The sequence below is a fragment of the Canis lupus genome, chromosome 15, assembly GCF_003254725.2.
Source record: "Canis lupus dingo isolate Sandy chromosome 15, ASM325472v2, whole genome shotgun sequence".
NCBI lineage: Eukaryota > Metazoa > Chordata > Mammalia > Carnivora > Canidae > Canis > Canis lupus.
The window spans coordinates 63,732,411-63,749,619 of record NC_064257.1 but is presented as its reverse complement, the minus strand read 5'-3'; the positions used below and the strand labels follow the sequence as shown (position 1 = coordinate 63,749,619).

The 17,209-nt window shown below is 40.5% G+C and overlaps 1 protein-coding gene across 1 annotated transcript in view; it reads right to left on the bottom strand.

Moving 5' to 3' along the window:
* ANXA10 (annexin A10) overlaps nucleotides 1-17,209 on the bottom strand; it is a 98,656-nt gene that overhangs the window by 14,080 nt on the left and 67,367 nt on the right. Inside the window, exons 4-6 of the mRNA XM_025435917.3 lie at nucleotides 13,814-13,927; nucleotides 12,230-12,320; nucleotides 10,799-10,878 (exon numbers count right to left, since the gene is read on the bottom strand). Of these exons, the coding sequence (XP_025291702.1) occupies nucleotides 10,799-10,878; nucleotides 12,230-12,320; nucleotides 13,814-13,927 (285 nt within the window). The remainder of the gene's footprint in view (nucleotides 1-10,798; nucleotides 10,879-12,229; nucleotides 12,321-13,813; nucleotides 13,928-17,209) is intronic.

Genomic DNA, 17,209 nt, shown 5'->3' with positions numbered 1-17,209 from the left:
ATCTAATTTTTGGTGCATTTATAAATGTCATTGTTTTCTTGATTTTTCTTTCTCTTGCTTCATTATTAGTGTATAGAAATACAACAGATTTCTGCAGACCAATAAAACAGAATAGAAAGCCCAGAAATAAACCCACAATTATATGGTCAGTTAAACTTTGACAGAGCGGGAAAAAATATCCAATAGGAAAAAGACAGTCTCTTCAACAAATGGTATTGGGAAAACTGGACAGCTACATGCGAAAGAATGAAGCTGAACCACTTTCTTGCACCATAAAAAAATAAATTCTAAATGCATTAAGGACCTAAATGTGAGACCTGAAACCATAAAAATTCCAGAAGAGAGCACAGCAGTAATTTATCTGACATCGGCCATAATGACCTCCTTTTAGATGTGTCTCCTGAGGCAAGGGAACAAAAGCAAAAATAAATTATTGGGACTACATTAAACTAAAATACTTCTTTACAGTAAAGGAAACAACCAAGAAAACTAAAAGACAACCTACTGAATGGGAGAAGATATTTCAAAATGACATATCCAATAAAGGGTTAGTATCTAACACATGTAAAGAACTTATACAACCAACATCAAAACCCCTAAATAATCCAATTAAAAAATGGGCAGAAGACCTGAACAGACAGTTTTCCAAAGAAGACATTCACATGACCAACAGATACATGAAAAGACGCTCAACATCACTCATCATGAGGGAAATGCAAATCAAAACCACAGTTAGATATCACTGCACACCTGTCAAAATGGCTAAAACCAAAAACTCTAGAAACAAGTGTTGGTGAGAGTGTGGAGAAAAAGGAACCCTTGTGTACTGTTGGTGGGCATGCAAACTGGAGCAGGCACTGTGAAAGAAAGAGAGCATAGTGGTTCCTCAAGAAATTAAAAATACAACTACCCTACAATCCACTAATTGCAGTAATGTGTATTTACCTAAAGAATACAAAAACACTAATATGACGGGATATATGCACCCCTATGTTTATTGAAGCATTATTTACAAGAGCCAAACTACGGAAGCAGCCCATCAATAGATGAATGGATAAAGAAGATACGGTCTATTTACACAATGGAACCTAGCTCAGCCATAAAAAGGAATGAGACCTTCCCATTTGCAACAAGGTGGTTAGAGCTACAGCGTATCACCCTAAGTGAAATAAGTCAGTCAGAGAAAGACAAGTATCGTATGATTTCACTCACATGTGGAATTTAAGAAACAAAAAAAAATGAACAAAGGGGGAAAAGAAAGAGACAAACCAACCAAAAAGCAGATTCTTAACTAAAATGAACAAATGAATGGTTACCAGAGGGGATGTGGGGGTGAGGGATGGGTGGGTAGGTGAAGGGGATTAAGAGTACACTTATCTTGGCGAGCACTGAATCAACATATGAAATTGTTGAATCACCATATTGCACAGCAGAAACTAATATAACACCGTATGTTAACTACACTGGAATTAAAATAAATAATGAAAAGATCAACTAGTAGATGTAAGAAGATTTTACAGATCATTGAATTGAAATTTTCTTGGTGATTTCCAATCACACTGCATAGCTAAGTAAATGCCTACTCTTTCAAAGTTTGTGAGAAATATTTAAGAATTTTCTGCAGTTCTGATTATCTGAAATATTTTTTGGAACGTTAGATTTTTGACATTAAACTTGACATGGTGCTTATCCATTTACTTCCTTTTGCAGTTAATTACCAAAGGCACTTCTAAGCAGACTGGTAGATTAAAAACAAATATATACGTGAATAAGTAAGTTTGTGATTTAGCTTTTTCCACCAAGGCAAAGTCAAGCTGGTTTTGTCATGTAAAAATCCTACAACAGCAGCATGGTGTGTGTAGCTGATGTAAATGCCAGAGAAATGACATAAATGAGTACAGAATTTGAGGTAGGGGCAAAATAAAATTGTGGAAAGGAGAAACTAAGGGAATGAAAACCTGGCTGAAAATATTTGAAACAGGTAAGTGGACTAGAGATGATCACTGAAATCTGATGGCAATGGCATCCCCAGAGGTCTCATTGTACAAGTTTGAGAAACGATTGTAAGGAAAATCCTAAGAGCTGAGATGAAATGGAAACACTTATCATCTCCAGTGTGATTTGCACATACTCATTGATTAATCTCCAAATGAATAATTTTGTATTATTTGACAGATAATTAGATCTCCTGTATATCTAGTTTTTTTTTTTTATATCTAGTTTAATAAAAGCATGCATGAAGTGTGGTAAGCCCATTTAATGACTGGCATGCAGTTTTCAAGAAGAAGGTGTTCTGGCTGAGTTGTTTCCTTATTCAAAATATCCTTTTTTGAAAATACTTTAAAGGTCAAGTAAAAAATCTTCTCTCCCAGGAAATATGACAATAATTTCCAACATTTTCCATTTCATGAAGATCTTAAGGCTCCTATGCTCCAATCCTCTCAATCTCTATTAATTCCACAAAAGAGGTGAGCCTGATTTCCATGATGTTAAAAAGATGAAAGCCACAGATTGTTGGTACTTTGATTCTGAAAATCAAATAAAATGCAGAGGCAAGTAGTAGATGTAATTACAATAATTGAATAATTTTAGAATATTTGTATTGGGAGGGAATTGAGAGAGGAATGAGTTCACATTCCTTAATTTATAAAGCAAATCCCTCTAATCTGAATCTCAAGAAGGTAAAATAATAAATATAAGGACATACAACTGACTTAAATACAGCTAAGAGGAAAAGATATATAGATATATACCTTGTTTTACACAAAGTCTATCTATTATCTATCTATGTACCTATCATCTACCATTTATATATATACAAAGAGAAAAGGAGATTGAGAAAGCGAAAGACAGACCAACAGAGAGAGAGACACGCACACGCACACGAGAGTCAGAAGGAGCTGGACAGAGAGAGAAATGATCCCAACTATAGGGTGGAAGAGATTTGTTCACGCTGAAGTAGCCCTCAGTTATCTGGTTGGAAGTTATCAGTCTAAATTGCACAACCTTTGGGAATAAATTCCATTTCCTTTTTGTAAAATGTCTAGATCGATTCTCTCTGAAGTGGTGTACACCACAGGTAGTGGTCAGGAGAAGGGATAAGGTTTTTCGGTTCCCTAATTCACTGTTTATTTTTTCCGAACCAAATTTACTAATTGAAATGCTAGGTCAGAAGCTCCAAACTGAAGAGCCACTGATGTAGAAGTCGGGAGTCAGTGGGAACTCTTCAAAACATTAAAACCTCTAAGAGAAATTATACATTTAATTATATATATGATCATTTATACATAAACAGTATGAATTATCATGAGACTCCTGATCTTCAAAAAGACTATTATTAAAGGAGATTATCCTAAGATACCTCCTCTTACTTTAATTTCTATTGTAATTTAAGGAATTTTTGTAATATTGTAATTTTAAGGAATTTAAACTGTGTATTATTTTATACTTGTGTTTTTTAGATTTTAAAAGAAATATACTGTGAAACCTTATAAGTATTTAGTCTTTAAGTAAACTATTTTTGTTTATTCATTTTTTAAAGATTTTATTTACTTATTTGAGGGAAAGACAAAGATAGTGACAGAGATGGTGGGAGAGAGCACGAGTCCCCACTGGGCAGGGAGCCTGACGCGGGCTCCGTCCCAGGACCTGGGATCGTGGCCTGAGCCAGAGGCCTTTGCTTAACTGACTAAGCCACCCCAGCACCCCTTTAGGTAAACTTTATTAATTTTCCTTGGCATCTTATAAAATCTAGGTCTCTTCACCCTCATTTCTTAATATTCTCTATTGGAAGGAAACATTTACTCGCTGAAGTAAACTACACTGAAAAGCTATTTCAAAGTTAAACACACACACGCAATTTAATGTTCCAACTCTAGAAATTAAAAGTAAGAAGTAACACTTTATACTGTAAAGTCATGATCCAAATTAGGAAAAACCCCATGATGACATAAATTACTTGTGCTGTTTTAAAATACGTACGTCTCTATAGATAATATCACTATATATACAAATACACACACATATACACTTTATCAATAATAAAGTATTATTGTTTAATTTCAGGGAAAAGGAACTGCAATTACAAATAAGATTGATTGGGATGCCCAGGTGGCTCAGAGGTTTGGCGCCTGCCTTTGGCCCAGGGCGTGATCCTCAAGTCCCAGAATCGAGTCCTGCGTCAGGCTCCCTGCGTGGAGCCTGCTTCTCCCTCTGCCTGTGTCTCTGCCTCTCTCTCCCTCTATGTCTATCATAAATAAATAAATAAATAAATAAATAAATAAATAAATAAATTTTTAAAAATAAATAACTTAAAAAAAACAAACAAATAAGATCGATTGCCTGATTACATTGAGAAAACATGGGTCACTGGTGTTTCCTGCCATTTTCTGTCATGCTTAATTTTCAAACCTGTGTGTTGTTGGCTTTTTTTTTCCCCTGCACTAGAAGAATCTTTGCTTTGAAAGATCCACTGCAATCCTGATTCTTAGATGTCAGTACTTTTAAGTGGTGTTTAGCTCAACCATTTAAGAAGTACAGAGATTTTGAGAGGTTATTTGCATATTGGTCATTGACGTTTTACCAAACAGAAGTAGAACTGGAATGGAGTCAAATGGGGTTGGAGGAAGGAGAAATTAGATTTAAACAATGGGGTGATAGTGTACTTAGGTCTGTTTTCATATTGTAGATGTGTAATGGGAATCCTTCCGAGCCTTGGTTTCCTTGTCTCTGCAAGGAGGGGATATGGCCGCTGGGTTCCAGGGAAAGCTGATTCTGAGACGCAGATGAGCACTCGACTTGTTTATTATGGAGTGTGCTTGGGAGAAACACTTAGGGAAGAGAAAGGAGGAAAGCAGGATTTGGGAACAAAATCTCTGATAGAAGTCTAAGAGAATGCAAGATTATCTAATAAAATACATTTCATTTCCTAGAAGAGAACGTATATTTTTCACCAATAAATTGAAATACATTTCTATTTGGATATTAAGAAAATAAAAACTTGTTTGATATTAGGCTGCAACTCATGGATTTACAGTGGGACTGCTGGTTTCCTTTATTAGAGGCAACGCCTAGGCTAATATGAATTTCTGACTGGAAAACTGTGGTTTTATTATTATAATCTATTTATTTCAAAATATTTTATTTATTTATTTGAGAAAGAGAGAGCATGAGCAAGCGAGAGAGAGGGCAGGAGAGAGAGAGAGCACAATCGGGGAGGTGGAGGGGCAGAGGGAGAGGGAGAAGCAGACGCCTCGCTGAGCAGGATGTAGGGCTCCATCGCCAGACCCTGGGTCATGACCTGAGCCAAAGGCAGACACTTCAATGACTGAGACCCGGGTGCCCCAAGGGAAATAGTTGTCTTAAGTTATATTTTGTAGCATCATTAGTTACAATTTTTAAAAAAAAATATTATGACCTTTTTATTTTTTTATTTTTATTTTTTTATATTTATTTATTTATTTATTTATTTATTTATTTATTTATTTGACCTTTTTAAATTGAGAGAATGTGTGGTGTTTTTTTTTTTTTTTTAATTTTCGTTTAATTTCCAGTTAGTTAACATAGAGTCTAATATTGGGTTTAGATACGTAACACAATGATCCGACACTTCCGTGAGACATTGGGTACCCATCAAAAAGACTCTGGGCCATGACCCAAGTGGACGGCAGACACTTGCTATACTTAGCCACCCTGCTTTTCAATTAATTTAATTTAATATTTAATCTAATCTAATCTAATTTAACAAACTTTTTAATTTATTTGAAAAGCCAGTGGATTTGCTTAGTACTATACCACCTTTTTAAAGTGAACAATTTGAAAAAAATCCAATAAGTCCAAATTACCAATCTCTCGTAAACCTAGTGCAGTTAATACTTGGTTTCCTCAGCAATGATTTCCTTAGGAATGTTTATTCCTAATTCAAAACTGGCAATAACTTGGGCACACGCACCCCTACCACACAAAGAGGATAAAAGAGAATTAAAATCTGTGTTGTCTGGCAATGAATGGAGAGTTAGTGTTGCAATCTAATATAATTATTCTTTAATTCAATCATACAAAATAATGTGTGAAGTACAACATGAAATTTTTAATCACAAGAAACACATATTAAGAGAACCCATGCCACCTGTTTGGACATGTTAATACACCCGGGATGAAGAAGGCAGGAAAATAACATTATAAGAAAAGAAGGAAAATAAAGTAGTCATGTAAATTCGCGCATTGCCTTTGCTATCCTAGAGGAAATATTCACGTTCTCACTTTATGTTTCTAGACAAGGTAGAAACCATTCTTAATTTCATATTTCTTGTGTGTAGTAAGAGAATATTTTAACATCGGAAAAGTCTTACAAACTTTGTTGTTTAAAAAGCAAAGTTTTGCGGAATTAAAAAAAAATGTAGACATCTCTGTAAGGTAAATATTTGAATTTGTGATTTTAGGGAAAAAAAAATCAGCATAGGGCTGTGGGTCTATTTTCCCGAGTAGCTGGGGAATTTGCTGTATTTTTTCCTCAACTGGATGCTTCCTTGCTTCCTTTTATTCTTTAATCTAGTTGGAACTAAGAATTCTGATTGCTCTCCCTGCTGGAAGATGGCCGGTGAGACAATCTGAGTAATAAAAGAGGGAATTTGTTAATAATTTTTTCTTGCCTAAATACACGTCCCTTGCCTCCTGCTGCATCTTCTCACTGTTTCTTGTCTCACTTCACCTTACATCTGATTGATCTGATCAATTTGAAGTCAAAGAGAATGGAATTAAGAAATTAAAGATGATAATAAGGGGAAATTAGCTTTTATTCTTCATAAGTAAGACTCTCGTAAGTCACAAACGGGGCTTTCAGTGGATGTTTCTATTTGTTTGTGGTAAATGATCATGACACGTGCAACTTAATTTTTTGCTGCTTACACAGATATGATAATGGATAAAATCTCCCGATTTTATCGTCTTGCATGCTGCCAAAGAATGCCCCTGTGACTCTCTACTGCTTACGGACAACTTGTCAACCCGCATCTCAGCCAGAAATTCCATCCGACAAATCTGCCCCATTCGGCGGGCGGGCGGGCGTCCTGCGAGCCAGCCAGCATGCCCACGCAGGACCTTTCCATCCACCCTGCACCGCCTTCACTCGTCCTCTCCGGGGGTGCAGGCGGCACTCAGTTTCCAGAACCCTGGCACAGACCCATTTTGTAGGAAGCCTGTGATTTCAGCAAGCACTGAACATTATCCTCCCAGAGTTTTTAATGAATTTGTTCTTTGCAGCATTTATTTCCGAAAAGTCCGACTTGCTTTCCACATACCCTGCACGCAACCTTGTTCTAAGACTCTACCGTTGAATAGGGGGACATCATTCTCATGACCGGGAAGCTGAGCTACTGGGAGAGGTGGCTGTGTAAACACATCCCACATTATATGGATAAAATAGAATAGAAATACCCAAGGCTGGCTCAGAAGAGAGCAGCTCCTAGGAGTAGCATGGGGCTTTGAAGAGGGGGTTCAATCAGAGGCCCGATGAGAACTCCTAACTCCCGTACTAGCTCTCACACTAGCATTTTTTTAAAAAATGATTTTATTTATTTATTCATGAGAGACCCAGAGAGAGAGGCAGAGACACAGGCAGAGGGAGAAGCAGGCTCCGTGTAGGGAGCCCGACGTGGGACTCGAACCCGGGACCCCGGGGTCAGGCCCTGAGCCAAAAGTAGACAATCGCTGAGCCCCTGCAGGTGCCGCTCATACTAGCATTTTTGAAATGTGCTTGTTGGAACAACTCAGCTATCAATCAACCAAGTACAGGTGAATGTTGGGCTGATGCATTTTTTTGCACATGCGTAGTTCATCGAGGCCAAAGACAAAGCAGAAGAAATAAAAGATTAAACTGGGGTTGGTTTTTGTTCATCTCATAAGAATTATTCATGATAGGATTCATCACATAAAAATTTACATATATCCAGATTAAAATTGTGTATTATACACATCATAGCATATAGTATGGTGAACACCATCATTCTGCAGGTAAGATTAGAAGTAAGGCCGAGAATCGTTCACACCGCGATCTTTTAAAGATCATTTTAAACAGTGACGCGATAAGGATGTGCCAAAAATCAAAGCATAGGTAAAAATGGAAAGAAATTTACCCTTTAAAGTATTTTTTTAAATAAAGTGCCTTTAAGAAATCACGCAGGACATTTTATTTGCTGGTCTGTGTATATATTGCTCTCCTCCGGGAAATTCTCTGCTTTGGCCCCAGTAGTCATCCTCCTGGATTCCCTCCTTACTGTCCCAGGTGTCTTCATCTTCCCTCCTCTGTTGCTCCCCGGCCTGCTTCGGTTGTGGCTTTCAAGTCTCGTCTGTATATTGACAGCTGGACTCCGGACCTGTTTCATCTTCTTTGAGGACAACCAGCTGGCTTCTGGGCTACCCCCCCGGGAGCAGGGGAGTCACCTCGTGGAGGTCTGGCCGGCGGAGCGTGAGGGGAAGTGGCAGGCATCCCAGCGAGGCCACCCCAAGTTCCCGGGCGGCCTCAGCACCTGTGCGCCTGCAGGGCTTAGGAGGAGCGGGCGGGGGGGGGGGGGGGACCGACGGGCCAGCAGGTGGAAAGGGCCGGTCTCTGCAGCACTAGCAGGGGGGCCGCAGCCGGGCCGCGACACCTGTTCGGGCCACCTGGGAGCCTACTGAGCGGCAGCTACTTCGCGCTGCTGGGGAGCTGCGAGCAAGGGGCTGGCCAGGTGAATAGGTGCTGCCCTGCAAGCAGGAAGAGGGGAGAGTAGAGAGGTCTGGGAGTGTGGCGGCGAAGGGGCCACTGGGGACCCCAGCACTGTGAGCTGGGGCTGAGGAAGGGCCGAGAGGCCGGCGCCCCCAGACAGCCCTGCAGCGGGCGGCCGGCCAAGTTCATTCATTATGTGAGGACGTTCAAGGGACTGGCCCTCGGTTGTGGAGAAGACAGGTGTGGTCGGGGGCGGGAGGGTGCAGAGGGCACCCCAGGAGAGATGCTGGGCCGCGGCGAGGTCTAGGCAGCGTTCCCTGGGAGCAGTGGCTTTAGGGTCCTTCTGAATGTCTTGGAGGCCACACTGGACACAAGGGGCTCCTCGGGCCGCTCGGGTCGCCAGGTTGGCTGCGGGGGGTGCAGGCCCCGGGCGTAGCTCCACGGGCCAAGGGAGGGCACCTCGGAGCCGGCAGCTGGGCCCACACGTGTTCAGGTTAACAAAGACATAGGCAGCGACTGATGGAGGCCCTTGGTACCGGAGGGCTCAGCACAGAGGGACAAAGGACCTTGGCGGGCGGCCCGGTTCCGTCCAGTGATGACTCCCCACCTGAGCATGTGGGGCCCTGGGCCCCGGCGGCCCAGGGGCGGCCTCACCCGGTCTCCTCCTTCTCGGTCTTCCTCTACCTTCCCAGGTGTGGCCCGTCCCCCCGTACTCCCCAGGAGGCTCCCATCCATTCTTTTTTCTTTAAAGGCGGTGAAGTCTCCTCTGAGCTCCGCGTTCCCACCCCCACAGTCCATCCACCCAGGGTTCTTAGGGAGATGTTACGCCAACTACCAACGGCTCGGCTATGTTCTTGACATAAAGAGAAAAGTTTTGGGGATTCAGAAATGCTTGTTTCATCAAACACACACACGCACGCACACTCCTACAACGTGAAACCAAACCAAAACACTGGTCCTTAAGACATTTTTGCCAGCTATGGACTTCCACGTTTTCTTTTGAGAGTGAAGAGCTGAACACGGATTCCCTCTACATCCCTGACTGCGTTTGCTGAACTGGATGACAGGAATATCCAAGAATATGCGTCCGACAAAGGCTGATTATATCTAAAACACATTATCATGCAATGCTAATGTTTGGGATGTTTTCAAGAAATACTAGTTGAAATACAATAATTACGTCCCGTGTAGTCAGTACAGAAAGATAAAATAAGGGTCGAATTTTAATTATTTTAATTTGAAGCCGTAGGGTTCTTTTGTGGGAACGTGTAGTACCACAGAATTTTCAAAGGTAACGCTGAAGATCGTATGCTGGCCCTTGGGAGTCTATAGGATTCAATTCAGATTCTGCATTTCTGCTTATTACCTCTTTAGACAGAGAGCAAACGCCTAATAGTTTTTGATTCTGTTTTTTTTTTTTAAGATTTTTTTTTTTATTTATTAGAGAGAGAGAAAGAGCAATAGCAGAGGGAAGGGTAGAAGGAGAGGGAGGAGCACACCCTCTGCTGAGCAGGGAGCCTGATGTGGGGCTCGATCCCAGGACCCCGGGATTATGACCTGAGCCGAAGGCAGATGCTTAACCATCTGAACCACTCAAGTGCCCCGATTCTTGTCTTTTTAATTCCAAAAATGCTTACAAGAATATTTATATTACAGTACTTTGTAGTTTTAAAGTGAGAAACGCACTTCTCCCCTCCCAGGGCACTAGGCCATACTCGGACCTCAGAAGCTAGTACGCACCAAACCTGTTTAGTAGTCTTAAAAAAATAGAATTAGAATTCTAATTTCTAATCTTTTAAAAATAATTTAACCTTTTAACACCCTCATAATATGTCATTACTCGTGTATATGTCTATAATTATAATCATCGTATATATAGTAGATTTTTTTTTAAGAATAGAAATGGCGTATTATTTATATTTGTTTGTTTCTATATCCAATCCAAGCTTCTATTATAGCGCTCTGAGTTTGGATGGTATCCAGTAAAAGTCATTATACTGGATTTACTGTTAAACTAGAGTTTTCTGTCCTATTTTTTGAAAATGAAACGTATATTTTTTACTAGTGCAAAAAGGTGTGAAATTTTGAATTTCGTACCTGGACCAGGTTCATGAGAGTATCTCTGAAGTGTCCTGAGGTCTCTGAGTAAATGTCTTCTTGAAGATTGCTGCCGTATTCTAGGAAGAAATAACCGTCCATGTTAAAGGTATGATTTATTATAGAACCACATGTCAACATACTTTTTTTAAATTTATTTTTTATTTTTATTTATTTTATTTATTTTTTTTCATTTTTTTCATTTTTTTTTAATTTTTTCAACATACTTTGAATCAGTTAATGTCATTGTCCCAGTTGTGAGTGGAAAGTACAGGAAATACAATCAATCTATTGACACTTCTTTGTCGTTTACTGCCTCCTCCTCGGATAAAGCCAATCTTCTAAAGAATCCACCAAAGAAATGTGACACCTAACTAACATAGGCACAAGTCTGTTTTCTTAAAAAAAAAAAAAAAAAAAAAGAACCTATTATTTTTATTCCAAAATTGAAAAACAACGTCGAGAGTCGTTTAACATTCTCTAATTCTCAAAGTCTGTAATTCTGCATCCTCTTTCCATAGACCCAGCCCGTAACTTGTCCCAAGTGCTTTGTCTCCTTTTCATATTTTAGGTGAAGGTTCTTACTTCCTTCCCTTTGGGAATTTCCTCTTGTTCTCGTTCGATGCCACGAGCTGACTGTCTAGATTAGTATCTTGACATTCAGTGAGAGGTAATACCTGATGCAATGCAGCTTGAGGTATTAGGCTTTTTTTGGAAAGTAAAACTAGTCAACTTTATTACTTTTACGATGCGTAAAAATATGATTTTGAGATAGATCCCAGGGATTATGAGATGTATGTACGGTGCAGTAGTTACCCACATTTGTCGAATTTGCGAAGAGGTCATTGATCGCCCTTTGCTTTAGTCTCTACCCGGTCTCTCCTGGGTGAGAGATAAATGCTCCTGAGCCACAGCGCTGTGCACCTGCCTGTATTAACGTAAGCACTTAGCTTGTAGTAAGTTGTACGTATTTTCTTTTTTTTTCTTTTTCTCTAAATTTTTTTAAAATTTTTATTTATTTATGATAGTCACACGCACACAGAGAGAGAGGCAGAGACACAGGCAGAGGGAGAAGCAGGCTCCATGCACCGGGAGCCCGACGTGGGATTCGATCCTGGGTCTCCAGGATTGCGCCCTGGGCCAAAGGCAGGCGCTAAACCGCGGCGCCACCCAGGGATCCCTGTTGTACGTATTTTCTTGGAAACTTTTCTTAACTTGACTGTCTAGAGAATCGTTTCATTTTTGGCGCCTAATCATCAAGTTTACTTAAGTGGGTTTAATTGGTCTTGAGTGAGAATAAATATTTCAAATATAAGGGTATCTTAGAAGAAAGAAACAAAAAAAAAAGTTTAAACTGGAATATTCTGTGCATTTGAAGAATCTAAAGTTTATATGTGTGTAAAGCATAGGCACGTATGTGCATTTCCTTACGCAGATAGTAGGCTTCTCGCATCTGGAAAATTTCTCCATTTGTTCTTGAAGCTAAAATATCAATGAGGCAGTTTTCTTCAGTGCCTGCTCCCTGAAAGACAGAGAAAGGGAGAAATAGAAAGGCATTTGTATTGGGAATAATAGTGCATCTCCTATAATAAAGATAAAGATAATAAAGATTTACAACATTCCTGGTATTCTGAGAGGGCGGAGGAGAAAGAAAGCGTGTTTGGGACGAGGATGGGCTCGGTTCAGTTCTGGCTCTGCTGTGTACTAGTCACTTGCCCCTGAGAAGATACTATTTTCTGAATCCCTGTTCCTTCATTTAGAACAAAACAACACGGACATTTCTATATAATGTGGAAAAAAGATGTTTGAGCTCATGACACTGATTTTGTTTTTTTTCCTACTAGAATATCAGTTCTTTGCAAAGCTGAAATTAGAATTTCGGTCTCTGAGTTTCCTAAAGACGATTCAAGGCCCGGTCTCTGCCTCTCCCTAAATGTGGAGTTTTGTACCAATTGTCTAAGGTTTGGACTGGGTACTTTCTCGGGTCTCTAACAGCTGTACACGTACGTTTTTCTATTACAGTGATTGCAAAGACCGCACATCTTCTGGAAAGTCTCAGAAATCCTTACCATTCAACGTGACCCTAATAAACGATAACCCTTTATCTAAACAGTAACCTGAGACTTCCTTCTTCTAGTTTGTAGGCACATCATTTTGCAAGAGGTAGGAATTGCCACATTAAAAAAAAAAAGCGATTGGTTTAAGTACATATGAATTTTATACAATGGTTATTCTCATCTGCAAAAATGATGGCCAAAATCCAAGTTCCCTTAGTGTCCCCTCCCGCTCCCTCTTTCCTGCCCCACATCACTCCCAGATCGAGTAACTTGATCACTGGCAGGCATCATATTGGAACGATTGCAACAATTCTGCAGGTGTTTAATATCTGTGTTTGGAAAGACATAAAAAGCCTTTCACACCCCATCCCTGGCCCAGAAAGTCTCTAACAAATCTGTAGTCAATTTATTTCGTGGGCGTGACTTCACTGTAAGGAAGAATTATTTTGGTTCTTCAGAAGTAAGATTTTTATACATTGGAGCAACAGTTTTTGTAAAAGAGTAACTTAAGGTCACAGAAATAAATAAAGATGTCTATATTTTATCTCTGACTCAGTATCCTACCTCCACGTAGTGAGTCCGATACTCAACAAAAATCTAAAGAGGTTCACACAACGTAGAACATTTTTGCTTAATATATGAATACACACTAGGGAGGGACAGAGATGAACAGCCCCGGAAGCTTACTTCGTTCTTCCTTGTGGTTCAGCACGGAGTTGGGTCAGTGGGTCCGCGTGTGCACAGCAAACGAACAGACTGGTCCCAGCCACTGGGGCCTCGGGGTCCCTCTTCCTAACAGGGTCACTTGTCCTGAGCACAGCATGGGCATCGCTCTAATTTTGCTCAGATATCCCCTCCTCTAAACCTGATCACGTAGAGCAACATCCCAGGCAGTTCCCGCTCTATTGAAATATTGACTCGCGCTTCCTCCAGGCGTGTTTTCCTGTCAAACCATTACCTTCATGGCATGCCAGAGTTCATGGGCATCGTAAGATGGCGGCGGGTACATGAGGCCAACCATGACGTCTTTGAAGTGATCTGAGAGCTTCTCCCGCAGGTCCCCAATTAAGTCCTATGGATGGAGGAGCAAAGACTTTTATTATATTAGTTACCAATTTTACAAGAGAAATGGGATAATTACAGAAAGTCTTCTGACTACGATTTCCTTTTCTATGCCAATATGAGTTGTAGGAACTGATGGACTTGAGGGTCTGAGAACGCCTGATGTAGTCGCATCTCTGCATGAGAGGTCATCCACAGGGACACTGCGGTCACGTAAATATGAAATGATCTTCTTTCCCTAATCCCAACACCAACCTGTTGATCTCATTATGAAAATAAGTAAAAATTTGAAGCTGAAAAACATCGTGGTTGAGAGTTTAGTTTTCTTGCGTGGAATTAATGAAGCACTAGACCTTAAATCGAGCATGCATCTTATTTTATCATTGCAGTTCAACGATTCAATCAACTTGTGTAGATGAACTGAGTAATCCAAGAACTTTCATCAAATAGCTGCATTAATACATTTTTGAAAAAATATTGAAAGTTAAACCCTTAAGGAGGAAAAACAAGCGTGTTGAATGTTTGTCCTTGGAATACATATTATGAAAGCATGATATTGATCATTTTAATTTTGACTTTTGTTTTGCCAGTGTAGAATGGGCATTTTAAAATCATACATGTTAGGGGCACCTGGGTGGCTCAGTTGGTTAAGCGTCTGCCTTTGGGTCAGGTCGTGATCCTGGGGTACTGGGATTGAGCTCTGCATGGAGCCCCTGCTGGGGGGATCTGCTGCTTCCCCATCCCTCTGCCCTCGTCCTCCCCCCAGTCCCTGCTCATGCTTTCTTGCTCTCTCTCTCTCTCTCAAAAAAATAAATAAATAAATAAAATAAAATAAATAAATAAATATTTAAAAATTAAATATTAAAAAATATATGTTATATAAACATTTTTTGCAATGTTACAAAGATATTTGAAAGATATTTAAAACTTAACATTTATCACCAAGATATATAGAGTACATTCAATTTTATTTAAAAAATATGCAATATTTTAGTTCTGAGGTAACTCAACAGGATTCAAGTGAAAGATGATGAGGAATAATAAGCTTTATTAGAATAAAAGATAGTCATAATTTTAATTTTATTTAAGATAATCTGACAGCACCATTCCTACATTGTGGGTTTTCACTTTTAGTAAATAAAAGCACTTATCTGTAAGTTGGTAACTGGTAATACAGAGAGTCTGAATCGAATTTCTGCTAGGGTCAGTGACTCCGGTGCTTGCAGTATATACAAGAAGCATAAGATCCCTTCTTCTGTAGAACTTATATTCTATTTAATTCCCCCCTTATGCACCGTTGACCATTTCCGATTTCTCTACCAAATACTTGTTAAGGTGACACGAGCCAGACACTCTTCTAGGTGGTGGGACTACATCAATGAATAAAACATATATAAACATATGAGCTTATGAAACTCACATTCTCATACACTCAGGAGCTCAAAAATTGTGTTTGAATGAAAGATTGCGGTTACTCAACACATTTGATTTAATACTGTTTCCAAGACATAGTAGGTTTGGGAGAAACGCAACAGAGTCTCTGTTTTCAAGGAGATTCACACTCTAGAAACCCAGAGGTGACATTTTATATGTCGACTTGGTCAGGTCACAGTACCCACACGTTAGGTCACACATTATTCTAGATGTTTCTGTGACGGTATTTTGTAGATGAGATCAGCATTTGAATCAGCAGGCTTTGAGTAAAGCAATATTCTCCACAATATTAGTGGCCCTCATCCAGTCTTTAATAGAAATAGCTTTAATAGAAAAAGCCTAACCTCCCCTGAAGAGGAGAGAATCCTACAAACAGACCAGCCTTGGAATTGGACTGCGGCTCTTCCCTGAGTCTCCTGCTATGGGTTTTGAGTTTGCCAGTCACTGCAATCCCATAAGCTAATTCCTTAAAATCTCTCTCTCTCTCTTTAGCTGGACGGACAGAGCTAGCTCATGCCACCTCCTTAAACAGCTTGCCATTGCTCTAATGAGGACGTTTGAGCACCTTATCCTATCCTTGCTATAAGGTCCTACGTGATCTGGACAGGGAAAGAGTGAGGGACAGAGAGACTTCAAGGGGGAGAGAGATTTTTTCCCCCTTTTATTAGACCTGTGGGAAGAGTAGATGTGGGTCTGGATGGTGCAGAAGGACCGGGGTGGGCTGGACGTGCTGAGCGTCTGGGTGGCTCAGGTGAACCAGGCCTGCGCGCTCTCTGGTGAACACTCTCCCCAGGGGAGCCCCATCCCGTGGGGCCTCGGGCTTCCACGGGCGGCCAGGGCCCTCAGAGGACTGCTGTGATGAGAACCCCCCAGTACCCCGATGCTAGGGACCCTCTCCCAGGCTTGTCTGTAAGGGGCCAGGTGCAGGCCGCCTGCCAAGCACACGGGCGTACGTGTGCATATCGTGTGGGTCCTGCGTGTCTGGACAGCCCTGACTAATCCCTTCGGAAGGTCGGTCGGTGAGGGAGGAGTGCACCGCGGGGGCAATCCTTGTGTCTGCTTAGGTGTGTCTGCACACGCGGGTGATAAGTCCATCTGAAGGACTGCAAGACCCACTGGAGGAGAAGAGGAGCGTCAGATTAGACTTGCAGCACAGAATTATGTGACAAGGGGACCTTGCTCCTGCAGGAACTCGGGACCCAGGGCAGCTTTTGGTGGCCAAGGAACTCTAAGCCTGTGTTCTATTAAGGCACAAAATAATTACAGCTTCTTAAAAATGATATTTTTTTCTCAATATGCATCATCAAGAGGAATGAATTTTGATTAATATTCTAACTTTGAGTTCTACCCCTTAAGAGATTAAAATGTAATAACTTTTTATATGAAAAAAAAACCTTGTGCCCTTAAAATTATTTCCACAAATAATTTCCCATTATTATGTTGTTCTAAATATCTAGGATGCACAATGGTCTCTCCCAGATAAAATATTATGAAAATGCTTTTTTAAATCAGATATTCATGCAGGAGATCTAGGAGTCTGCGATAGATCTAATAACTACTTTTTGTTAATGAATTACAAGATAATTTTAATCACTCTGTCATTTTTAAGTCAATCCTACCTTGCATAGGTGTTTTAAGGGTGAAGTCAAGCAGGTGTGGTACTTGGGTCTTGATACCCTACGCTCAAACTTCAACTTAGCTGTTGGGATCGTGCCTTCTGTCCTAGACACGCAACCCAAGGACCTAACCCCCAACACTGCCATCCTGACGGGGCTCTCTTGGCTTCCTCAACCTTCCGCCCATTCCCTCCCCCCATGCCCACCTGTAGCTCTTTCCCAACAGTGAGGTCCTTGCCTAC